At 45.7% G+C, this 26,325-nt stretch overlaps 1 protein-coding gene across 1 annotated transcript in view; it reads left to right on the forward strand.

Moving 5' to 3' along the window:
- The first annotated feature begins 7,085 nt into the window (after positions 1–7,085).
- LOC119396248 (uncharacterized) overlaps positions 7,086–26,325 on the forward strand; it is a 47,492-nt gene continuing 28,252 nt past the window's right edge. The window contains exons 1-6 of the mRNA XM_049417016.1: positions 7,086–7,309; positions 8,841–9,055; positions 9,425–9,454; positions 12,014–12,394; positions 19,606–19,674; positions 25,568–25,624. Coding sequence (XP_049272973.1) covers positions 7,215–7,309; positions 8,841–9,055; positions 9,425–9,454; positions 12,014–12,394; positions 19,606–19,674; positions 25,568–25,624 — 847 coding nt within the window. The 5' untranslated portion in view covers positions 7,086–7,214. The remainder of the gene's footprint in view (positions 7,310–8,840; positions 9,056–9,424; positions 9,455–12,013; positions 12,395–19,605; positions 19,675–25,567; positions 25,625–26,325) is intronic.

The following is a 26,325-nucleotide window of genomic DNA, read 5'->3' on the forward strand; positions in this document are numbered from 1 at the left end:
AAAGTGCCAAGCTTCTACCGTATAGGCGATGCGCAAAGCGCCGACGACGCCATCTGCCGCCATGGTCTCGGAAGCGCTCGCGGGGCCCGGCGAGCAGTGTTTCCCGCGAGCGTCTATACGAGAGTGCACGGATGGATGTGTTTTTATCCGTGATTTAACGATTCTGGCCGGCCTCAGCGATGTCGAAAAATACCTTGCTGCGTTGTCGCTGCTCAAACACACAACAAAAAATCGCCCAGGAACGCACATCTACAGGTTTCCGGTGCTTATTCATGAGCGAAAGCGACGGCGGCGGTGGATTGCGGCTGTACGACGTAGAACTAAGCAATCGCACTTTGTTTAGGGCAGTGTTAGAACGATTACCGTGTTTTTATTTCTTCTTTTTTTGTCGCTACGTTTTTCAGCGAACGCTACTACGTTTACACTTGGTCGCCTCGCCTGCATTGTAGACACTACAATTCACATGAGGTTTGTTATTACTGATAGACTCGATACCTTGGCTCACTTGAAAAACGAATGGCGCGAAGCGCAATGCGAGGGAATGTAGGGGCAGGTGGAACGGCTCCTTTTAAAGGGTCCGACAACTGCCCAGAACATGAAATGAGATGACTGCACTGATGGAAAGATTGTCCGTCGCATTGACTCAAACCAACCCTGTTTATCTCGTGAGAGTGGATTTATATTTTTATTTCTTCATTGAAAGTCGTGAAAAATGACCTTTGGCGCCTCTGGCGGTAAAATCATAAACGGTCCGATGAAGGCGGTCACGTGACCATTGGTTGGTGTATGCATTCGATGACTTTTCTGCTAGTACTGAAATATTGTTCATTTCTTTATATTAAAAGGTATTACTCCATGAAAATGTACATATAGGCCTGCGTTAGTTGTATGCGTCAAAGTGGCGCTGCCTTCGCTTGGCGTAATGATCCCATGCCGGGACAAGCCATCCATGTCACAGGCGCAGGCAACCTTGGGCGCAAGCGCACACAACGCTGTATAAATACCGATAAGACGTATAAAGCCACATCATCTCGTTGTAACAGCTTGCCATTTTCAAAAACTGTTTGCAAGCTCAAAATAAAGGTGGTTAAGCATAGCTACAGTAACTCCTGCGAAAGCAGAACAACGACAGCTTTCACAAGGGCTAGCGGCATCGCTATCAATTTTCAGCGTTGCTGGAGCAAGCCTTCATGCGTGTTTGGAGCCTTTCAGATCGAAAAATACTGCTTATAAAATAACAACGTGCTTTTAGGATAAACAACTACAGCTACAAACGCTACGAAGGGTAAGCTTCCTGTCGCGCCGTAAAAAACTGGGTCGAGAAAAATCAGTTGTCGGTCCCTTTAAAAAGCGCCGTGGAATCACACGTGTGCTATACGAAATCGGCTGCATTCTACCTATTGATGGCACTGGAATACGATCATCGGTGCAGAATGTTCGCTGTGCGCTTCTGCACCGATGATGACAAGCTTATCGTTTATTTTTTCACAAGTTTATCGTGCTGGTTTCAAAGTTTTACCAACGCTAACCCTTCACGTGGCCGACCCTGTGAAATCTATACGCCGGTGCGACAGCGCTCCCTCAAAATCTACTATATCAGCACATGGCACGTAAACGTAAGCTACTGTGGTCGAGAAAAAACATTGGTTCACGCGTCAACGCATGCAGGCGTTAGTGATCGGGACGTTATAAAGAAAGCGGGTGTACCTTACGATGAGCTCCACTTCGTAGGAGAAGCTTGTTGTCGATTGTCTGTGACAAACACTTGTCGCGCATGGGGACATTGTCGTCCCACACAGCTGTGACATCGGACACATGTCCACTATTATAAAGTGCGGCTCCTTTGCGCACACTGTTGCCGCAAAAGTAATTATCTGGGACGCGCACAACCGGCGAATCGCACGCGCGCAAATGAGGCGTCTGCTACGCGACCCGCGAGCGGTTCCAACGGCCGCCGCTACGCGGCTTTCAGTGGCGCCCCTATAGGCGCTGCGCATCGCGGATAGGTGCCTCGCCTGTAGGTGTGGTTATGATTGATTGTCGTTTCTTTATACATGACAGCATTTTATCATATCTGTAATTGGAAATGTTTGTTTAGAGTGACTTGATGATCTGTTATTTGTTGTAAATCCTGCGTAGCTTGCTTGCTTTCTCTGTATGCAGCTTTTCTTCACTGCTGTTTGTGCAAGATATTGGGCCTGAGACCACGCCAGCTAATGCGGAAGCCAGTCAGTTTCTTTGACGAGACTTGGAGTGCATTCATGCAGAATTTTATTTACGTTGCTGCCGTGCCACTCAGCTTCACCTTGTGCGGTCACCTTCCGACGTGTTTTGTGCCACATTTGGTTGTGCTTTATTCATTAATAAAGCCGATTTGACAACATCATGGGATAGTTCATTGTTGCTGAGAAGCGCGATTATTTATTTGCGCGCCGTCCGCTAAACGTCATTTATGTAGTACAGTATACGTGTTGATCCCCTGCGTACGTGTTCAAATTTATTATAAACCGATGTCTTTTATACGAAAATTGGATATGTATGGTGTGCTGAAGTAGCCAATAATTCACGCGGCATATATGAGTGACAGCAACAACTTGATTCGGTCCGCAATAAACGCGAGTAAACTCAGCGTCGAAAATTTATATATGCAACAGTGAGGACATGCGAGGGTGAACAGGTATGTACGTATGTTAGTGATCTTGCTTGATTGTTTGGTCATTTGCTCGACGACTGACATAGGAAGTGGGAGAATAAATAGGAAAGTGCTCTCGCGGGAGCTCTTTCGGTCCCTTCAATCTCTATCTTCCTATGGTAGCCGTCAGGCTGCCGACCAAACATGCTGCAAAGACAGATATAATAGTTTATTTTATATTTCGAAAGTCCAAAATTTCGAGAACGCCGAAAAAACAAAAACGTCTTAACTTGGTCTTGTCAAAACGTCTTTTAAAGACGTCAACTAGCGGGACATTAGCACAGCTATCAGACGTCGAAAAGACGTCTACGGCTACGGGAATGTCTTGACCAAGACGTCTATTAGCCCTTTTTGGTAGCCGTTCAAGACGTCTTTTAGACGGCAAATAGCTTCTTTTGTGTTACGTGGAAAGGAATACACAGCTACGCTCTTCCAATCCTGTGCTTGTCGTTGTTGTAGCTGGCGTTGCCTGCACAGCTGTATGTGTCATGTTTGAATGGCACACCTGCGTACTTGCTGAGCCTCCTGATGACACGGAAAGGAAAAGACTGCAAGGACCACAGGTTTGACTTTCTTCTGTTTGAGTTGTCTGGAAGTGTCAAACACATGTTTTAGTGGTTACATTACACGCAAAGTATTGTGATAACGTTTCTGAAGAGTACACCAGGATAACCAGCCACAATTAAAATGCAGAACTGCAGCAGAAATCATGCTCACATGATAAACAGACCACTACTAACTGTGCGAGTACAACTAGAAACTGTGCAGTTGCTTCATGATTATCAATGTCAGTTATTCGTGCCCTGCAAGTGGTTAGTGTCTTACATCGCGCTCTAAATGTGATGAAGTAATCCAAGCAGGGATTAATGTTTCGATTATGGAGTAGGAAGTTATTTCAGCCTCTCGTACTTCCATGGGCAACTGTGTTACATTTCGTGCACTGAATGCGAAGTCGTTGTGCCTTATCACTGCGTGTATCATAAGTGTGGTGGTCAGCCTTGGAAGCATTGGAAGGCAGAGCTTGCTGTTGCAACCAGCTTGACACGCGACTTGACTCTGGAGATTGACTTTTGTCACCATGATCTTACAGGAACAATACTAAAGATCGACCTTAAATGGACACTAAGGAGAAACAATGAATAGGTTTAGATTGATAAACTGTACTTTGAGAACTATAATGTCGTTAATTTCACCATCATCGGTGTATTAATAAAGGATAAAAATGAAGTTGAACGTTTCATTTCTAAATTTCGTGCCAAAATCTCCACGCGTGACGTCACGAATTTCATAGTGCATTTATCGTATTTTGGCGCCATTGGCTCAACAAAATTTCCTCAAACTTGGTGTGTTAACTCTATAGGCCTCTCAGAGGACAGTGTACTTTATTTTTACCGTTAAGGAACTGCATAGGCCCTAGTAGGCGCCATCAAATTATGTGATGTCATGGCGAATGGTGCGGAAACTTGAAAGTGGCGTCGCCACCCACATTTTCTTTTTGTGCGATTTCTCGCTTACTAAGCGTCTTCTCGCAGCAAGCGTGGTATTTTTGGTATCGTGGAAGAGTAGTTTACTAATACGAGAAAAATCATTTTGCTCTTTAGTGTCCCTTTAAAAGCACCATTGCTGTTATTGTGTTAGCCGTTGCATTTGTGTATTGGCGTAACAAACCTGGCACTTCATATGCATGGCGACAAAAGTGCTGCATGGGAAATAACAGCACCAACCCGACTAAGCATAGCACAATGATATGACATGAACTCAATGCGGAACACAGTTTAACCACGATATGCTTCTCACTAACGCAAACAGTTTTTCAGACGCATTGTGATAATTTCTATCGTAGCTAAACATGTCCATATTTTATAGCAGTCATTGCTGCAAATCCAACTGATTTTGCTACATGCTACGACTGGTGATATATGCTCACACATTCATGCACTGGTGAACGTAGAACGTTTCACCCATTACGTCCTATCTCACAGTTGTAAGCTTCACTCAAGGTACCCCTAGTGTACCCGTTGAAAACACGGAGCTTACCACAGATGCAAAGGCAATGTGCTCCTCGTCGCCAGCAGCGTGCTCCTCGGCGCCACCAAGAATGAACTCTTCTTGCGGTGAAGCTTCACCTGGTGTTTCATTGTGTACGGGTGGCTTTCCCGCAGCTGCAGATCCACGTCGTTCAAGTCTGGAATGGTACAATATAAACATCGTACAATGATTTTGTAAAGGTGTGTACAGGTTCTTGAAACCATGCAGCAAAAGCCCTTGAAAATTAAAAGCATGTTTTTAAGGCCCTTAAAATCATGTAATTGTTTCCTTTTATCGAAAACCCTTTAATTTCTTGCTAAATGCTGTCTGATATTCACTATGTGACCTGCTTTCTACGATATAAAGGCATTCATCTGGTAAATGCTCGATTTTTAAACGAATACACTATCGTGAGCGTACATGTCCCACTTCGTATCATTTGCATGGAATTTAAAACCACACCGTTATTGGAGCGAGAAACATGTATTGGAACTTTGTGATGGGTCTTTGCTGCTTAGGCACCTCTGGAGTGTGCAACTGCGAAAATCAAATTGCGTGACCCCGTATAAGCTTTTTTTTCCTCCGTAATGCGCACATGCCTTTACAAAATAGAGCTCGCTTAGATCACAAGTTTTTACACAACCCAACCAGAGCCGTATTTTAACTTAAAAAAAAAAAAAAAACTCGCACGGTTCCTTGCGCATTCACCTATGATGACTCGAAGGCGAAAGCAGTCAATATATTGGTCCTGCCCCACCTCCCTCCGCAAGCTCCTTGCGCCTAGCGTGGTTTTGCGCTGCCTCCCGGATCGGAGGCACTTACCTAGTTTTGCACTGCTTCCGTGACCGGCCCACCTATGACTAAGCTACGATGTCATGCGATGACGGCATCATGTGACGTTACGTCACTCCAGAATTTGTGGCGTCACCATGACGTCATCACGTGATGATTTCTTGCATCAGGGGCGTAGCCAGAAATATTTTTCGGGGGGAGTTCAATCATACTTTATGTACGTTCGTGCGTGCATTTGTATGTGTGCGTGTATATATACGCAGGCAAAATTGAAAAATTTCGGGGGGGGGGGGGGGTTTGAACCCTCCCCCTTGGCTACGCCCCTGTCTTGCATCACTCGTCCTATGCCCGACGCCGTGGGACGCCGACGGAGAATTTTCGTGTTTGATGAGGCGTCTAAGGCTTTTAACTGCATTTCACCCGAGCCGTAGTGCAGGAATGCTGGTACATGCATGCTACCCCATCAGGTCATTTATTGTGCATCCAGTGTGCTGCTAGCTCGGCCGTTTTTGCATTGCCAAGCCATGGGATGGTGGCCACCGCGCATATTTTTCTTCGTTTGTACTACTTTCATTGAACCCGCTAGGCCGGTTGACTGATTAGCGTGATGACGGCGACGAGATGACTAGGCAAACGAGGAGCGCAGAAAGGAAAAAGAGGAAAATGAAAAACATGCTTGTAAATCTAGTTTTCGAACATTCGTACTCACCGCTGATATCTTTCAAGCTTCGTAGCAGGTATCATACCATCGCCTTTCCCATAGCACTCGGGAAAAATTGTCGGAATGTATGCAGGGTGTTGTGCTACTGAACTTCTCTCGTTACCCACGAAGTGGGCGCTGCAAATGCGAGTTTGGTTCTTCACAGGCTGCCAAAGGCCTCCATCAGGGCTAAAAAGGCAGAGTTGATGACCACAATCAGCAAATATGTCCAATGATAGCAAAGAAAGCACAGAAAAAGGTGGAAGAGCGTCTGTTTACCTCGCACGTCGCACCGCCCTGATCCAGCGCTCCCGTCGCTCGGTTTCGTAGGGCCTCCAAGGAAATCCATAGAACTTTATCTTCGGCAGCTTACCTGCAGTGTTTCTGTAGCTGTTGTGACAGCCATACACACAACAGTACACAGTTCCAGCCCTTCCTGACCGCGATTTATCTTCGTCCTTTCGAGCTGTCATGCTTGCGACCGTACGCGCCTGCTCTCGACGCGACTGACTAGTAGCGCGCCGCGTCGCGGGTGGCGCCACTTGTTCAGTCGAAACTGCAGCGCACCAGGCCACCAAGGCTTCCATGTGCATGCCGCTAAAATACCTATTTCTACTTTTTGTAAATATGCTATCAAGTGGAAATAAACTTTTTTTCTGCAGTCATCGCTCAATCATTGTGGATTGAACAGCAAAAAAATATTACGCAATACAACGTATTCACGCATACATTTGCTGATTTTGGCTATTTTTGGGCTACTTCAAATTTTCGCGTTGGGCTATGTTTGGGTACTGTAGTTTGGGCTACCTCGGGGTCCAATTTGGCGGTTTGAGCGGTTTGAGGCTCGCACCATCTGCTAACCCTGCGCAGCTGCGCGTTTCAGGCTTTGGTTAGCGCTTTTAAAAAACAAGCGGGGACACGAGCTTGGGAGCGAATTTTGGAGAAAATGGTCAATTCTAATTAGTTTAGCCAATGTGACACACTTGCATATTATTAGTAGTAATGCCTGGAAGCAAATGCGCCGCTGCCTGGTGCAGCAATGAATCGGAGGGCGGCCTTTCTGGCCTTTCCTTCCACAGGTTTCCTACGAACCGCAAGTAGCAGTGGGCTTTTCATTCGCACCCTAGTTTCATTTTGCCTCTTTGATGGGTTGTGAAACTGTCATGTCGTTAGAGAAGGCTTACAATGCATGTGGGACGTTGCATTTAGGAAATATCTGTCGCAGGGCAGGAGCGATTCCGTTTCTTCTCGTGTAGTTGCCCGCTGTCGCTTCGTAGTTTAATGACTATTTATAAACGAGTACGAGAGTGCGAAGGTTGCCTGATTTCTGTGTTACAGATATTCTAGTTTTGTATCCAGGATCATGATATGATTTTGAGTAATCCCTTAGTGAGTGACTGCAGATTATGTTTGACTACTCGATGTTCTTTGACGTGCGCGTAATTTTAAATGTACATGTACGAGTGTATTTGCGTCCCGCCCCATTAGAAATGCGGCTCTGATGGCTTGGAATTGAAGCCGTGCCTTCCTGCTTAGCAACGGGGCACCATAAACGCTAAGACACTACGGTGGATTTCAAGGTTTCGCTTGAAAGCTTATTTAACGCAAGTCATGTGCACAGTTACAAAATACACACTTTTGGGACCCAGCTATATTTTTTTAACGTCAACAAATTATTTTACTGCACGTGTGCTTGTGTGTACATGTTTACAGTCAGCGTATCGAAGAGTTCATTTTTGAAATGCTGCATTTCACTTTAACAGTGGAAATTAGAGAACACCTCCATGACATGAGCAGAAATGTTAAGCCAAATCTTATAGATTCTCTACAGAACGCATAGGTGCGTGTCGGAGCGCCCGTGCACTATGATTATTGGACAAAACGGCGCACCAGAATGCCCCGGTGTGCCAAAGTGTGATTTGTCGAAGTTGCCATTACTTCGTATAGTAATAATTGCATTAGTGATTGGTTCGCTGAGCTGCCTACAACTGAGAAATCATTACAGCATGTCAAGATCACTACTATATAAAGCTATATGTCAAGTTGAATGTGCTGAAGTTAACATTTCAAGTAAAAGACATACGTTGGGCATTGAAAGACTTTAAGTGCAGCATAACGAAATTTGTTGCTAGGCTAGTTGGTTCATAAGCTTAAATACTGGATAACGCTAATTCGATACAGGACAAAGAAGGAACATGGATGCACAGGACAAGCGCTACTCGCAACTAAGCTTTATTCAGGAAAGTTTCCTTATATATATATACACAGCCGCATTAGCAGGCACCATTGCATGTTAGTCACACGACAATCAAGATCAGAAGATCAAAACACGTACTTATCATAAACATCTTTCTAAGAACTTGTTTTTCCTTGCTGTGCATCACAACAGACGTGTCACTGATACAGTTGCTCTCCTTTCTAATGTAATAAGCTTCCATGAGTTCTCTGGCAAGCGCATTCCAACTTCTGGCCCGGAAGCTTAGTTGCGAGTAGCACTTGTCCTGTGCATCTGTGTTCCTTCTTTGTCCTGTATGGAATTCGTGCTATCCAGTATTTAAGATGAAGTGCAGCATTTTGATCTTGACGATACTTGTTTATAGTACTGAACGGCTATCTTCTTCCGTGCAGCACCGACCAGTGGATCGAATATGCAAATTGCCCGAGGCTCAAGGACCTTCCAAACAAGCAGCTGCAAAGGGTCAGGTTGTGCGGCCTTCATTTTACACCGTTCATGTACCTGAAACCAGGGCCCACGGCAAAGGGCATATTGAAGAGGCTTAAGAAATGTGCCGTTCCTACCGTTCCCGTAGTCGATCCGGAACTGAGGCCTTTCGTTCCACCAAGTAAGTTCACTGGATTCTTCAAGGTCATGTGGAGTTGCAAGTTTACTTTATCTGCTTCTGGCTACCACACGTCTATCTGATCTGTTGGTCTAAACAAGGCAGAAGTTTAGGGGAAGACAGAGACTAGTAGAGATGAGAAGTCATCAAAGCCGATCTTTTGACAGTAGGACTAGTCTTCGTCAGGTCAATAATTGCCAAAAGTCGCCAGTCTAATGAAGATTTTTACTGAAAGCAGTTGCTGCCCTTATGAGTGCAATATCCTTTGTTGATACGTTGTCACCAGCAACATTTGTTGTTGATTACTTCTCATATGCTTTGCTTAGGAGTATGCATATGACACATTGAAAACTTGCCTTCTCACTTTCCCAGAGTTCTACAAAGGACCAGTAGAACAAGATGGTATGTGTCTTTTTTATATACTGATGTTATATATTTTTAAATGCAGAGTTTACAAGTAGAACGCAAAGTTGCCACTTTTTCAAGCACCCTTTCTTAATACGAAGGCTCGTCCTCGCTCTTTTCGAAGCTGCCAGCACCACCACTGTTTTTCCATATAGCAGATTGCTGCTATTGGTTAATAGCTGACATAAATAAAGAATGGCAGTTGGCAGAGATGCGCTGCTTTCCACAGGGTGCCAGCACTGTGCTCTGTAGCGTGCTGAAATTACACAGTAGCGACACTGCTGCACACGAGAATCACACAAGTGAGGGAACGCATTTCATGATAGACGCTGATGTATCTTCTCACCCCTTTGTCATCCCCCCATGTTGCTTCCAGCACGCTCATCGGGACAGAAGAAGGGAAAAGCGCTTAAAGCATGTGACAAATCCCTGTAAATTTGCTCATACTTGATGGATTTAAAAAATTTTTGCAGCAATTGATTCGTGAGCCAATAAACTCTGATTACCAATAATAAGTGTTTGAGGACTGCTTTAAAAAACTCCAGACGGGTATCGTAATGAACACCGTGCAGGTAGTGTTTACTGTCTACTCAGCTCTAACAGTGCAGTATTACAAGTCGCACACAGTATCTTAGTGCGAATGCAAGTGCATTTGCCCACAGCAATTATGCTTCTTGCAAACTGCTAAAGCATGACTGTAACTGCTTGGCTTACTTGCTCACTTGATGCCATGGTGATTTCTGTGCTATCCATGTATCTGGAATAAACATTTATCAAAGGTGCAAAATAGACTCCTATCAAAGGGTTCTCGGCAACTGAAACACATCAGTGGTAAGGACTGTAATGTGCAAACTCATACAACCCATTGGCTGGCTTTTTATTTAACAATGGAACAATGCAAAGGATGTTCGTGACACACGTGACATCATTTAAGCTATGTATGACCAGACAAATTCAGCTGTCTGAACAGGTATTGCAAATTTGCAGATTTTCGCAGCTGAAAGAGATGTGCCTCCATATCCTGCAACAGACACATGCTTTGCTTTTTGGGCTGCAGCAGATCATGTTGAGCTCAAAAAGCCTCCGTGAAAGTCCTGTATTTTTCAAAAACAGTATAATGAGCGTTTATTAAGTGTTGGTCTTTTAAGTTATATCAGTGAAAAAGACTGTAGGAATCAAACACTGAAGTTAAATTGGAATTTTAGTCCTTCAAAAGTACAATTCACTGCCATTAATTTTGTGGGTCTGCTATATTTAATCAAGTTATTCAGAAGGTTAAAATAACAAATGGGGACAAAATTGGCCAAGTTGCATGAGAACCTGGCATACATTGGCTTTGTCCTGCTTGAGTGACAGATAGTAGCTAAATACTGATAGACAATCTTGAAGTGGTTTCAATTGCCTAAACAACGAGCAATGTCTGCCAAGGCATATAACTCGCAAGGCGGGGTTTAGGGAGCAAGCGTGTGCTCACAAATGTACTGGTGGCTTTGGAAATGATGCACACCAGTAAGCACTGTCGTAATGGGCTCATTGTCATGGAAGTGATCGACTCAGGCTAAAGTGTTTAAAATAGCACGGTTGTACTATGCCTGGTGCTGCCCAGTGCTGCTTCATGTGAATGTAGGAGAAAACCAAACAATAAGGAAATAACCGTTGATTGAGACCGGAGGTACTAATATTCTTTCATGTTTGGGAAGAGAGAAACATTTAAGTTTTTTTATTTATTAAACTCAAAACAAACAAGACACTTAATATTACCGATAATGCCTTTGCGATCACGAGATCAGCCAATGGCTGTGTCCTTCTCTTCATCTACATAGTTTTCCAAGAGGAGAGCGAGCAATTCCTAGCTGTCTTTAAAATAAAATTTTAAATTCCTGCTGTGCACTGTGTGATAATATTTAGCTTGAATGTTCACACGAGCCTTGACCACTGATCAGCAGCATTTTCTGGCTGCATTCAAAAAGTGTTGCGGGGCCCCTTTAAGCATGCGATCTTACTGCTACTATATGTTTATAGAAATGATTTTCCAGGTAGTGCGTGAGTGAGGACTGTGAGAAGAGCAATGCTTTCATATTTTGACAGCAAGCCCTGCAGAGTTAAGAAGAGAAGGAGCACTAATCATGCAGATTTCAAGTTCACGAGGCCATGCAGGTTCTGCCACGGTACAGACATGGTGCTGCCTTTCATGCTCTGCAGAAGCGGTAGTGTAGTGAAACACCTCATGAAAATGAAAGTAATCTATCTAGCATGCTCTAGCAGGAAGCAGCATATTGTGTGAATATTGCAGTTCACGCATTTCTACACTTGGAACAAAGTACACTAGAATCTCGTTAAAAGGAACCCAAAGGGACCGGGAAAATGTGTTCCGTTTAACGGGAGTTCCGTTTACCCGAGAGATGAACAGGGGTGCAGAATTCGAGTGCGAAACCAGTCATATTAGAGTCAATGGTTACATTTAAGCAGCAGTTCCGTTTAAGAGATTTCCCTTTACTTGGAGTCTAGTGTAGTACGTTCTATACTCACCTCGCTTACATTGCTGTTATTTTCCAGGTGTGCCCTTGCCTTCAGCAAGCACTCCTCCCTACACAATGCCCTTGTCACCCTTACCTCCTCTTTCAACGCTGTCCCTCGATGCCCCTTTGCACTCTGCTTCTCCATCTGCTGCCCTTGCCTCCCCTCCTTCCCCTTCAGCTCCTCTGTCCCCTTCAGCTCCTCTGTCCCCTGCAGCATCTCTCCCCCCTCCCTCTCCGCCATCTCCTCCATCCCCCACTGCTCCTATGTCCCCTGTGGCACTTCCCTCCCCTACTGCCCCACTGTCCCCTTCCATCGCCTCTACTTCATTAACGCCCTTGACACTGACGACAGAAGATTTGACAGACCCCTCACAAGTGCTCTCACAGCAACCGTCAGCAGATCCAGATGAGAACCAAGGTATGTCATTGACATTTTAAATAACCCTATAAGGAGTCTGAGGACAAACTTTTCTTAAAGATCTACTGACATCCGCCGTGGTGGCTTAGTGGCTACGCGTTGCGCTGCAGGGTTTAAGGGCACGGTAACTGCATTTCAGTAGGGGCAAAATGCAAGAGTGGCTGCATGCTTAAAGTTAGGTGGATGTTCAGGAACCCCAGGCAGGAAAAAGAGATCTGGAGTCCTCCTCTACGGCAGGCCTTAATATTGTATTGTGGTTTTGACACGTAAAACCCAATAATCTAATTAATTATTCAATTAAGTTGTTTAATGAATCAATTAAAGTGCACAGATGGATATATGGCAAGCACAATGGTTGCACGAGGTAATGTCAGTATCTAAATTTGATGCTGTAGTGCAGCTGGTCTTGAAAACCCAGGGACCTTTTAACATGCAATATTGTGATGCAAAGCAACATAAGCTGATATCACATAGCAGTAATGTAATGTGTGGTGATAATCATGAAAAAGTTCTTGGGATGGCTGATGCGGGTGTTGCCATTTCCGCTATCTAATCCAATTGTCAAGCCACTTCACCGATAGTTTAAGAGAGCATTAGTTTGATGCAGTTGCTCAGGCCAGGCATCCCAAAGCACATGTCATTGCGCTAGTCAGTTCATATCACACAGTGCAACCATAATTTTTATGGTCTGCACATTAGCATGTTCTTTCAGTGTGGGCAACGCCTCTTGATAAAATCATGCCTGTAAATTCCGGCACCACACGATGAGACCGTCACAGATGTTTCAGTTTGCATGCTGCTCGAAGCGCTGCACTGCTAGCTGCCACTATATGCAGAGCCATATCCACTACACCGCCTCTGAGAAGGCTGCTGAAACGTACGCACCCTGCCCGAGGTGCAATGCTCCCGTATATTGTCAAGTTGTGTAATGGACTATATTTTATTTAGTTTGTCAAGTATGCTAACGTAGCACTGCTCAAGTGCTTATATCACGAGTATTTCATGTGATACAAGCGATATGATTCCGTTATATAGCCGCCGCACCCTTTGCGAAATTTTGTTCCCAGGACCCAAATTTTGTTACAAGTCATCCACATCCATATGGCACATTTAATAATCGAACGTTTATTCGCTGTACTTATCTCAACATGTCAAGAATGCAACAGTTCACTTGACATACTACAAATCTAACAACTTTCATGACAATGCTTCGTTGCATACATCTTAGCAACTGAATTCTTGTCTCTTAAAAGCATTGTTATTCAGCAGTGTCTTGATGATTTGTGGAACAGGAGACAAAAGAGCGGTGGCCTGGTTCTTCATTCTTGCAAATCAAAATGGGGACGTCCACAAGCACATCAATAAAAGTTCCACATTGGCTTCAAGCGGTTTGGAAATGGACTTCTTGTGCAGCAGCACTATGCCGACAAACCGCAAAAAACCTTTTATGAAGAACACCAACTCTTTGTCTAAAAACGTCGCTGTTCTCCAACTTCACGCTTCGATATGCATCAACTATAATACATACTGTGTCGCTCAAAGCAACGCCTGAGGCGTTTCTCAAAGTAAGAGGTGCATTCGAGCATCTTGGCCTGTTGGCATGAACGCTAGCCGCACAACTACTGACCCGACGGCAGGGCAACCGGGCTCTTCATTGTCATTGAAGCTGGCAACAGTTTTGGTCACACTCAAGCTGAACAGCGCTCTTTTGGATTAAATCACGGCGTTCCTTGGTAAGTGTAAGCTTCAAATACGAGAAGTAGCCCGGGAAGGCGCTGAGCATGGCTTCTTTGTTTCATTGTCAAATTTTGGTATTCTCTCTGAAGCCAGCAGCAAGAAAGTGCATACTGCAAACGACGGTGTCATTTGATGTTGTGTTCGACTCCGATTTCTTTCGTGAGGTCACGTTTAGCCATCATTGCCGCAACTTGAGGTCGACAGGAATCTCATGGAATGGTACTCCAGTGTCCTAGTTTCTTGCACTTGGTATTGACACTTTCGTATACATTGGTGACAGTGATGATGGGCAGGTTTAACGGACTTAGGCTAGAAGGACAGTAGGTTTCTGAGAGAGGAGGACAAGGAAGACGTTTTTCTGTTCAGCACGGCTGTTTCGCTCTTGCAAGGTGTTCTTGTTTTTTCTTCGCGTTACACCGTGACACTTGTGTCGGTGCTGGACCGCAATCCTGCCTGCTGCTGCTCCAGACGCCTACTGGGCGCCTTTCATCCAGCCCAGACACATTGTCACCTATTGAAACTCCCGTACATTGCTTCAGTCGGCAGTTGCGAGACCTCCCTCAAGAACTCAACCCCTTGCAGGGACCCTCTTCCAGGTATCGCTTACCCCTACCAATGGCCAACGCCAGCCCGCGACAGATACTCCAAGACAGCTGTCCTGTGAACCCATCCCATGTAAGGCTTTTTCAACCGCTGGTGCCTGATGGCTTTGGTGGTGGTGCACATGGAGATGTTGAAAATGTTGACCACTATGAACGTGTTGCCAAGATCAACCATTGGTTTGCTCAGCAAAAGCTCTCCCACGCCTATTTCTACTTTGATGATAATGCTCATACGTGGTATGAAAACAGAGAAGGCAGTCTGTCAACATAGAGTGAATTTCAGCAGCAGACGATTGACACCTTTGCCTATGTTGACCAATGGGACTGTGGCTGGCAACTAACAGAGTTAAGGGTTCAAAAACCCAATGAAACTGTTGCTATGTTTGCCGAGGACATGGCCGATCTCTTTTGTAGAGCTGTTCCGAACATGACCAATGACAAGAAGTTGTGCTACCTCATGCACGGCGTAAAAGAGCATTTGTTCGCCGGGTTTGTACGCAACCCGCCAAGCACCATGCACTGACTTTATCAAGGAAGCTACGGCTATTGAGCCGGCGCTTCGCCAACGGTGCAGGCAATACAGTTGCTTGTCCAGCAGCCCCCAAATCAATGCCGACGCCATGACATTTGACAGTCATAGCTCCTTGCGTGACTTTGAGGGGTTGTTCGCGAGGAAGTGCAGAAGTTGAGGACTCTGGTAGTAGAAACACCCATGGCATCCGTTGTTGAAGCCGCAAGTGAAGAAATCCGCCAAGACAGCTCATACTGATAACGAGCAGTGTCCCATCAGTTATGCCACTTCCCTTCAATGTCCACCACCCGTTCTGCTGCCGTACTGCCAGCCGTCAACAGCCACTCCTTGGTCACCATCGCAAGAGGAGACGTTGAGGCACCGTGCCACTGTACCACCACTTTTGTGCAGACATGCCGTGCCTTCATCACAAGAAGAGCCGTTGAGACGTCCACAGCTTCTCAAAACATATGCCTGGCGCACAGGTGTCCTCTTTGTTTTAACTGCGGAGGTGTCGGCCACATTTCCTGTCATTGCTGGGATCGTGTCGATTTGTTTTGCCCTCTGAGGCCATGGTCTGATGGTCGACACCCCAACGACGACTACATATCATGCCACGACAACGCTGCTTCTCAAGGACCTCCAGTGTCTCTGTCCCATTTTGACGACCGCTGTACGAATAATGGGGAGAGCATGCCTGATTACTAGCTGGGTTTGAGACATCGACCACACTCTCCATCTCCTGCACACTTGCCTTCATCACACTGCCGCACATTTGCTGACCTAAGAGGAAGGAGGTCACCCAACCCACACTGGGGAAACTGAAGGTGGCGACCTCCAAGAGTAAGGTTGCAGGCCGTGAAGACGGCGATAAAGAGCCCCCATTATTCCCACCACAGGACGCTGTAAAGCCGACAAGACGTGACACCGATGAAATTGTGACTGCAGACCTCTAATTGTTCTTGTGAATGGGCAGCAAGTGACAGCCTTAGTCAACACTGGTGCGAACTTTTCTATAATAAGTCAAGACCTCACTGTACGCCTCAAGAAAGTAAATACGCCGTGGACGGGACATCACGTAAGGATGGCAGGCGGCCAGTTACTGATGCCTGTCAGAAAGTGCACAGCGAGAATCGATATAGGTGTTCTTCTTTCGTGGCGACGTTCATCGTTCTCGCCTCATGTTGCAAAGACCTAATTATTGGAATGGATTTCTCGAGAGAATATGGCACCATGATTAACATCCCAGACAGTTTGATTACGTTCTGTAATAACCCTGGTTCAGTTGTTTGTTCAGGGACGAGACAACCTTTACATCTAACTGATGATGATGTGGTTGACCAGCCACGGTCATGCGCTCTTGTTTCTGTGACAGGGGACGCACCATTTGACAGCGAAGGAGTTGCAGAGCAAATCAGCTTGCTGCTCTTTAGCCGTGACATATCAGTTGCAGGAGGTATTGTCAACGTCACTGCTGGACGCACGAACTTGCTCTTCACCAGTTTTAGTGCTTAGTGCCGACACCTTCTGAAGGGCACAGCCATCGCTTACTTTGATAATGTCATAGATGTTCAAAGGCTGTTTGTCACACTGGACGAAACTCCTAAACAAGAATTAGTACCGGTTCTTGACGTTGGTACTACTTTGTCGAAAGGACAAGCGAAAGAGACTTCTTGAGTTGCTAGCCGCATTCCAGGACTGCTTTTCATCGACATCACGAGTTGGTTGTACGCCGCTAACAAAACCTAAAATAATTACCAAAGACACGGCGAGATCTATTCACCAGAATCGTTATCGTGTGGCTCTCAAGAAACGTGAAGTGATACAGCAACAAGTAGCAAAAATACTTGAAGATGACTTGATTCAGCCATCAAAGAGCCCTTGGGTATCACCTGTAGTTCTAGTCAAGAAAAAGGACGGCAGCATGCGTTTTTGTATGGACTACAGGAAGCTTAATCAGGTGACCAAGAAAGATGTTTATCTGCTTCTACATATAGATGACTCCCTCAACAGACTTCGACACTCTCATTACTTTCCTTCATTGGACTTGAGAAGTGAATATTGGCAACTGGAGGCAGACCCGAGAGACTGGGAGAAAACCACTTTTGTGATGCCAGCTGGTTTATATGAATTTAAAGTCTTGTCCTTTGGTTTGTGCTCAGCGCCCGCTATTTTTCAAAGGCTCTTGGATACCGTACTTTCGGGGTTTGAAGTGGAAAACCTGCTTAGTTTATCTTGACGACGTCATAGTGTTTTGTGCAACATTTGACAAGCACCTCAAAAGGCTCGAAATGGTTTTATGAGCCGTATAGTCTCCAGGCCTCACGTTCAAGACAGAAGACTGTCACTCTTGTTTGGAAGAACTGCAGTTTTTTTGTCACGTCGTCATCCATGCAGGCTTTCGTCCATATCTTGAGAAAAAATTGCCGCCATTGCACAGTTCCCTGTACCGTCCAATAAGAAGGCGCTTAAAGGCTTTCTGGGCTTTTGTGCCTATTATTGGCAGTTTATCGTGGTCTTCACATGCATTATGTCACCATTGAATCTCCTATCGAGAGACGATGTTGCCTTTGAGTGGAACGATGTAGAGGAAGCTTTAACGATCTGTGCCATTGTCTATAAGCGGCTCCAGTGCTTGCCCACTTCTACGAGGAAGGCCCCACAACGCTTCACTCTGATGCTAGCAGTGTAGGTCTGGGAGCTGTGCTTCTGCAGCAGCAAGAGAAACAGATAGAGTGATCTTTTACGCAAGCAGAATGCTAACACGCGTGGAGGCTAATTATACAACAGAGAAAGAATGCCTCGCTGTAGTATGGGCTGTTATGAAATTTTGCCCGCACCTTCAAAGTTATTAGTGACTGTCACTAACTCTGTTGGTTGACTAAAGATCCCACCGGCAGATTAGTTAATTGGAATGAGAAAGGCTCTTTTGACAGGCATAATTTTATAAAGGAGGCGTCGGTGTTGGACCATGCAACTCACCTTCTTGAAGTGTAACAGACTACATACAACTTTTATGCTGCCACTGAAGCTCCCGTCTAGCACGCAGCACAAATCAAGGATTCAAATGAAATGCCTACAGTAAAAGAGAATGTATGCATGTGTGGCAGTTTACATATGTATGAGGATTTCTGGGGAAGTTAGTGCTGGAGCGAAAGGCACAATTCTCTTTAGGTCGCGATTTAATGTGGTGCAAGGTGCCGCTCATAGCAATGAGTATTCTACTTAATCATCTAGGACAATCAAGCACCTGCCAGTGCATTTTCGGCTGTTTAGGGAGTGATAACATTCAATTAACTTTGGAAATTGCAGGTATAAATTCATGAAAGAACGTAAGAATGGGCTTGTTGGTGGTGATACATGGTGAAACTTGTGGCGCACAAAAAAGACACGAACAAAGTCCAGTCTTCACTTTCTTTGTCTGTGTCTTTCTTGTGCGCCACAAGTTTCACCATGTATAAATTCAGATGGGTGAGGCCGTCCAGACACGTGACATCATATTTGAAGTGTAAGGCACGGCAACGGACAAAAGGGAGAGTACACACACACGGAGCTTGTGCTGAACCAACACGCCCAGTCTGCGCCATTCTTACAACATGACATCACTACCATGGCATGACTGTGATACCAATAGTAGTGGCTAAAATTCACCTTGAGTGCCCAGATATTTGTTATACTGAAATCATGGACAATTAAATACTCAGTCACGTACAGTTACCTACTCTATGTAAATGAGATGCATAACAGGTAATAACAAAATGGGCAAATGGATCAGACAAGTTGCAGCTTACTTCTAATGACAGCCCATCAACTTGAAAATAACAAGTTAGTTGTGAGTTGATGCAACTGTTGCTGGTTCAAGTTTGACAAGCTTGTGCCTGTTTCTTCCTCTGTTGTGCATCTTATTTACGTGGACTAGCATGTGCCAGCAAGTCCATCAACAAATTCTGCTAAAGAACCGGACAATAATATTTTAATCTGTGCATTGTATCATTAAAAAAAAAAAATCTTGAACAGCTCTTTCATTACTATGATAACCCAAATCTTTGTTGTGTGAAAAAAGCTGGAACGAATACAGTGTTGTGTGTACCACTTTTGCAATGTTCTTTTGGTGGAAAAAGGCATTGCACATTTTTATGCAAAGTCAGTAATTACCACCAACTTCTTTTTACGGTGTCCTTAGAAGCAAAGCACTGTGGGGAATCCAAAGCGGTTTTGTAGAATAGTTATTTTTAGAAAAATAAATACTACATGCTTTTCAGACCCAATCAGCTAGTAGTACATGTTTCACCTGAATATTGTAATTTAAGCATAAGTAATTCTGCTTGTTGTTGATGTAATAGAATGTCTTTCTTATGCAGAGACCTGTGCCGAGTCCCCTTGTTCTGCATCGTTGCCTGATGGCTATTATCGCCACGCATATTCCAAAAGTAAGTTTGTCACTTTGTGTTTGTACATCAGTGCAGATGTGCATCAGGCATCACCCAATAGGATGCCTATCCTCTACTCTGTAAGCTTCCCTTTGTTCTGTTTGCAATCGCTGCTGTTTGCAAATGGCCCGAACAATGTGTACGACAGAATTGTGAGGTTGATCTTAATGGTATCGTACTGCAGCTCATGGATTCCCTTGCTGAAAGTCACGCTACACAGTGCATACCTGTGAATTCTCCCGATTTGCCTGAAACACTCCCAATTTATGACCTGTCTTTTGCAACAAGTAGCGAAAATACTTGAAGATGACTTGATTCAGCCATAAAAGTGCCCTTGGGCATCACCTGTAGTTCTAGTCAAGAAAAAGGACAGCAGCCTGCATTTTTATATGGACTACAGGAAGCTGAATCAGGTGACCAAGAAAGTTCTGTGTCCGCTTCCACGTATAGAGGACTCCATCGACAGACTTTGACACACTCGTTACTTTCCTTCAGTGGACTTCAGAAGCGGATGTTCGCAAATGGAGGTAGACGTGAGAGTCTGGCGGGAAAACCGCTGTTGTGATGACTTTGTGATGCCAACTGGTTTGTATGAATTTCAAGTCTTGCCCTTTCGTTTGTGCTCAGCGCCTGCTACTTTTCAAAGGCTCATGGATGCTGTACTTTCGGGGTTCAAGTGGAGAACCCACTTAGCTTATCTTGACAACGTCATAGTGTTTTCCGCAACTTTTGATCAGCACCTCAAAAGGCCTGAAGTGGTTTTATGAGCTGTGCAGTCTGCAGACCTCACAATCAAGCCAGAGGAGTGTCACTTTTGTTTTGAAGAACTGCAATTTCTTTCTCACATCGTCAGTCACGCAGGCTTTCGTCCATTTCTTGAAAAAATTGCCGCCGTTGCACAGTTCCCCGTACCATCCGATAAGAAAGCTGTCAGGCGCTTTCTGGGCCTTTGTGCCTATTATCGGCGGTTTATCGCAGACTTCGCACGCATTGCATCGCTGTGAACTCAGCTAACAAGAGCCGACGTTGCCTTTGAGTGGAATGATGAGCATGAAGCTGCATTAAATGATCTGCACCAACATCTACAAATGCCTCCAGTGCTTGCCCACTTTGACGAGGAAGCCCCCACAATGCTTCACTCTTATGCTAGCAATGTAGGTGTGGGAGCTGTGCTTTTGCAGCAGCAAGAAATACAGAAAGAGTGATCGCCCACGCAAGCAGAATGCTAACATACATGGAGGCTAAATATGCAACAGAGAAAGAATGCCTTACTGTGGTATGGGCAGTTATGAAATTTCGCCTGTATTTGTATGGCCACCCCTTCAAAGTTATTAGTGACCAACACTAACTTTGTTGGTTGACTAATCTTAAAGATCCCACTGGCAGATTAGCGCATTGGAGTCTAACAATAGTTTAATATGACGGTCATACGGAATTCAGGGAAGCAAAATGTAGACACCAACTGCCTGTCCCGATCACCAATAAAGTCTGCTTCTCTACCTTATGAGGATGACACTGCATTCCTTGGTGTCCTCGACGCATCAGCCATTGCCAAACAACCTGACAATCTTGAGTTGCTTGGTCTAATTAATTACTCAGACAGATGATGTCAGAGTGTGTCAAAGGTTTTCGCAAGAGTATTGTCGTTTCATTTACAGAACAGCGTCCTTTACAAAAGATACTTTTTGTCGATCGGATCTTCCTATTTGTGCTTTTATATTTGCTCTCGTCATTCCTGCAACTCTTCATATTGAAGTGCTTCAAGCATTTCACAACAAGGTGACTTCTGGCCACTCAGGCTATACGCGCACATTGGCTAGATTTCAGCAAAGATACTACTGGCCAAGACCCACCACAGCCGTGAAGCTCCACGTTCGTACTTGCTCGACTGCCAGCGACGCAAGTCGCCTCCGATGAAACCAGCCGTTCTGCTGCAACCTGTTCAGGTTCCACAAACACTATTTGACCAAATTGGAAGGGATATTTTGGGTCCACTTCCTACCTCAAGTGCAGGGAACCATTGGGTTATCGTCGCAATGGATTATCTCACCTGGTACACCAAAACAAAGGCTATTCAAGAAGCACAGCTGCAGAGGTGGCACGATTTTTCATAGAAAATGCTCTACTGAGAAGTGGTGCTCCAACAGTCATGATAACGCCTCTAACAGAGTGCCTAAACAAAACAATTGAAGACATGCTTTCAATGTACATGGATGTCAAACGTAAAAATTGGGACGAACTCTTACCCTATGTCAAGTTCACGTACAATACAGCTTAACAAGAAATGACTCACATGACTCCATTCAGCCTTGTTCACAGACGGGAAGTACAGACAGTGTTGGATGTGATGTTACCACACGAATGGGACGACACTGACACGGATGCTGATGTGCATACGCAATGTGCAGAAGAAGCTAGGCAGCTTGCACGCTTGTGGATTCGCCAGCAACTAGTCTACAATGCTGACTGTTATAATGCCCACCGTACAACAGTTACCTACAAAACCGGCGACAGACTGTGGTTTTGGACACCCCTATGGAAACGTGGACTGCCCAAGAAAACGTTAAGGCGGTGCATTTGATCATATCGAGTATCACGACGGCTGAGTGACGTCACCTATGAGGTCGTCCCCGACAGTACCTACTGCATGAGGTAATGCCAGCACCGGCCTTAACTTGTGCTTCTAATATGTATGAAGCCATATGTCAGCGAGTGACTCTGCATTGTTTTTATAAAACGACAGTTCTGGTTTAGCATTGGGGAGATGGTCTCTTAAGGAGAAGCCAATGACATATGTGTGTATACATTATCGGAGCGGCAGCCGCAAGCGCGCCAATGGTTCCAGTGGTATTGTAAAAGAGAACGATAGGCACGGGCTCACTCGCGGCTCGTGCTCAGTGGCCGCTAACAGGCAGTAACGACCGGGCCTTGGAATGATGAAGACGTGTTGGTCGGTGTCTCAGCCTCGTCTCTGAGAGGTTCTGGGCCAGCCGCCGCCCAGAACCCCACATCTGGCGGCCAACGTGATGAACCCCGCCGTTGCAGCCTTGGATCCCACAGCTCGGCGGGTCCTCTGTGACTTCCTCGTCCATTTCCTCACTATCCTTGGCATCCCATCATTCATCGTCAACATGGTCCTCGACGATGCTGCCGCCCCAGTTTCTCTACCTGTAGCAACAGTGCAGCATGCTGGAGCTGCTGTCGCGTAGAGTGCGAAAGGCGCGGACAACGGGGCGGGCTTCTGCAATGAGGCGGCACTGGATGCTGACGAGCTGTGCGGGTACGAGTGGGCTCTGGATAACGTGAGTACCGAGCTGTATGCTGGTGTCACTGTGGGGATCGTTGGGGAGGAGGCCGAGGAATTCCAGGAAGGCGAGGAAGAGGTCGATGGGTGTCAGCAGGTCGAGCGAGACGTCGCCGAGGTCAGAGGGGAGGCGGACGCCATGTCTGAGGATGATGCAAGGCGTGACGGCGTCGTGAACTGGCAGGGGGCAGCCAACGACACAGACGGTGATATTGAGGGGGAACAGAAAAAAATTGTCAAGAAGAAAAAGAAAAACCAGGATGACGAGCTTGAGAAGCTGCTGAACGGGATCGTATCAGAAATTGAGGTGATTCGTGTGGGGCAACCGAAGAGCGCCGTGGAGGCAGTGGCACACATTCACGAAAAGCTGCCGGAAAACCATGCAGACAGTGAGATGGAGGATCGCACCGAGCAAGAGACCAAGAAGGCCAAGGCTGAACCGGTTAGGACACGTACCCAGCGCAAGAACAAGTCTGAAGGTGAGTGGTGTGTGAGCAGCCTGGAAGTGGCGCATGGTGCCAAGAAGGCTACCGCCTCCAAGTGCAGTAAGAAGGACGAGAGCATAGGGCTAGGGGCAGCCTCTGCTGAGGAGGCCTCATAGGCAGCCGCCAACAAGAATGGGTCAGCTGACAGCAAGGACAAGGACGAGGTAAACAATGATGGGTATTCAAGCAGATTCCGAGGATGCCAACGCTGATCACAAGGAGGAACCAGAGGTCAACAACAAGGAACCACAGACAGCGGCAGCAAGGCAGCTGCCACAACAGCCGACACGAAAGTGGATGCCAAGCCCCCGGTTGACAAGGACAACACTGGTGCCTTGGTGAAATGGTGGACGAGCTGTGTCAGGGTGTGGTCGTGTACGCCACGTGCAGTCCACCGTGGCCAAGAGGGATGGCTACCACGTCCTCCTCCCCAATTTCACCAGAGGGGAGGGGGCAGTATGGGAGCGGCAACCGCGAGCGTGCCAATGATTGCGATGGTAGAAGAGAATGATGGACACGGCTGCATTCGCGACTCACACTCGGCGGTCGCTAACAGTCAGTCGCAGCCAGGCCTTGGAATGATGAAGACGTGTTGCTCAATGTCTCGGCCTCGTCTCTGTGGGGTTCTGGGCCAGCCGCCATCCAGAACTCTACAACTATAGATGACAATGATTATGGGGAGGTTTAATGGACTCTGGCTAGCAGGTCAGGAGATTTTCAAGAGAGGAGGACAAGGAAGACATTTTTCTTTTCGGCTGACTCGAACAAGCTCTTTCGCTCTTGCAAGGTGTTCTTGTCTTCTGTTTGCGTTGCACCGCGAGAATATGCACGTAGGCATGCAACAGTGCCTCATGATGAATGCTGTCCGTACACAAAATTGAAGCAGGTCACACTTCACAACATCTTCCTGTGCACATCTACACCAGCAAATAAAAATTTCCTTGTGTGCCACAAGCCTGTGCACAGCCTGAATAGATGAGATGGGGCGCTTCGCACTAGTGTCAGCTGGCAGCGCCACAAGTGGCAAGCACTGGCAAATGGGAAAGAGAGACAGGAAAGAGTGTGATTGAATGAGAGGGGCTTTTTTGACAGGCATAGTTTCACCAAGGAAGCGTCGGTGTGGGTCTCTCATGGAATACTCCTTCTTGAAATGTAACCAGCTACATACAACTAGTAGCAACAACTCATCGCAACAAGTATTCTAGTTTATCATCTAGGACACTCAAGCACCTGCCAGTGCAATTTCGAGTGTTTAGGGAGTGGTGACCTTCAATTAACTTTGGAAATTGCAGGTTTGAATTCAGACGGGTGAGGCCATCCAGAAGACAGGGGCCTTACACATGACATCAGTACCATGGTATAACTGCGATACCAATAGTAGTGGTTAAAATTCACCTTGAGTGCCCAGATATTTGTTACCACAATGAAATCATGAACAATTACGTACTCAATCGTGAACAATTGCCTACTCTATGTAAATGAGATGCATAAGAGCTAATGAGAAAACGAGCAAATGGATAGGACTAGTTGTAACTAACTTCCAATGACAGCCCATCAACTTGAAAATAACAAGTTAGTTGTGAGTTGATGCAGCTGTTGCTGGTTCAAGGTTGACAAGTTAATGACTGTTTCTTTCTCTGTTGTGCATCTTATTTACACACACTACCATGTGCCAGCATGTTCATCAACAAATTCTGCTAAAGGACTGTACAATAATATGTTGAATTTCTCCATTGTGTGGTGAAAAAAAAGTCTTGAACTGCTCTTTCATTACAGTGATAACACAAACCTTTGTTGTGTGAAAAAAGCTGGAACGAATACAGTGTTGTGTATACCACTTTTGTAATCTTCTATTGCTGGAAAAAGACATTGCACATTTTTATGCAATGTCATTAATGACCACAAACTTCTTTTTATGGTGTTCTTAGAAGCAAAGCACTGCGGGGAATCCAAGGCATTTTTGTAAAATAGCAGTTTTTAGAAAAACACATACATGCTTTACAGACCCAATTCAGCTAGCAGTACATGTTTTACCTGAATATTATAATTTTAGCATAAGTAATTCTGCTTGTTGTTGATGTAAAAGAATGTCTTTCTTATGCAGAGCCCGGTGCCGAGCCCTCTTCGTCTGATGGCTATTATGACCACGCATACTCCAAAAGTAAGTTTGTCCCTTTGTCTGTGTTTGTCCATCAGTGCAGATATGCATCGAGCATCATCCAATAGGATGCCTATCCTGTACTCTCTAAGCTACCCTGTGTTCTGTTTGCAAATGCTGCTGTTGTGCCGGACAATGTGTACAACAGAATTGCGAGGTTGATCTTGATGGTATGATACTGTTGCTCACGGTTTCCCTTGTTAAAAGTCAAGCTACACATTGCATACCTGCCAATTCTCCCGATTTGACTGGGAGACTCCCGATTTCTGACCCGTCTTCCCGATTGTACTGGTTGCGGTCATAAATCTCCCGATAAACTGCCTCAACCCAATTCTGGAAAAAAAAAAAAAGCTTCAGTACTGCTATGATCACGAGTAATCGTGAGACCACTGCCGCAGCACCCCATCGTGCCCGTGGTAGAGCACTGCACAGGCCCGGGCCGGGCCGGGTAAGGGATTGTTGGATCGGGCTCGGGCCCGTGATCTCCGGGCTCGGAGTCGGGCTCGGGCCTGAGCCAGGCCTGTATTAGGCCCGGGTCTCATACGTATCTGTATAATTGCGTGTGTACGTCGTTTGGCTTTTCTTGTTGTGTTGTGGGGTTTAACTTCCCGAAGCGACATAGGTTATATAAGACGCCGTCGTATGAGACGCCACCGTATAAGTGTCCTGCACACATTTTTTTTTCCACGTTTCCACGCGCGGAG

Source organism: Rhipicephalus sanguineus, chromosome 6 (assembly GCF_013339695.2).
Source record: "Rhipicephalus sanguineus isolate Rsan-2018 chromosome 6, BIME_Rsan_1.4, whole genome shotgun sequence".
NCBI classification, from domain to species: Eukaryota; Metazoa; Arthropoda; class Arachnida; order Ixodida; family Ixodidae; genus Rhipicephalus; species Rhipicephalus sanguineus.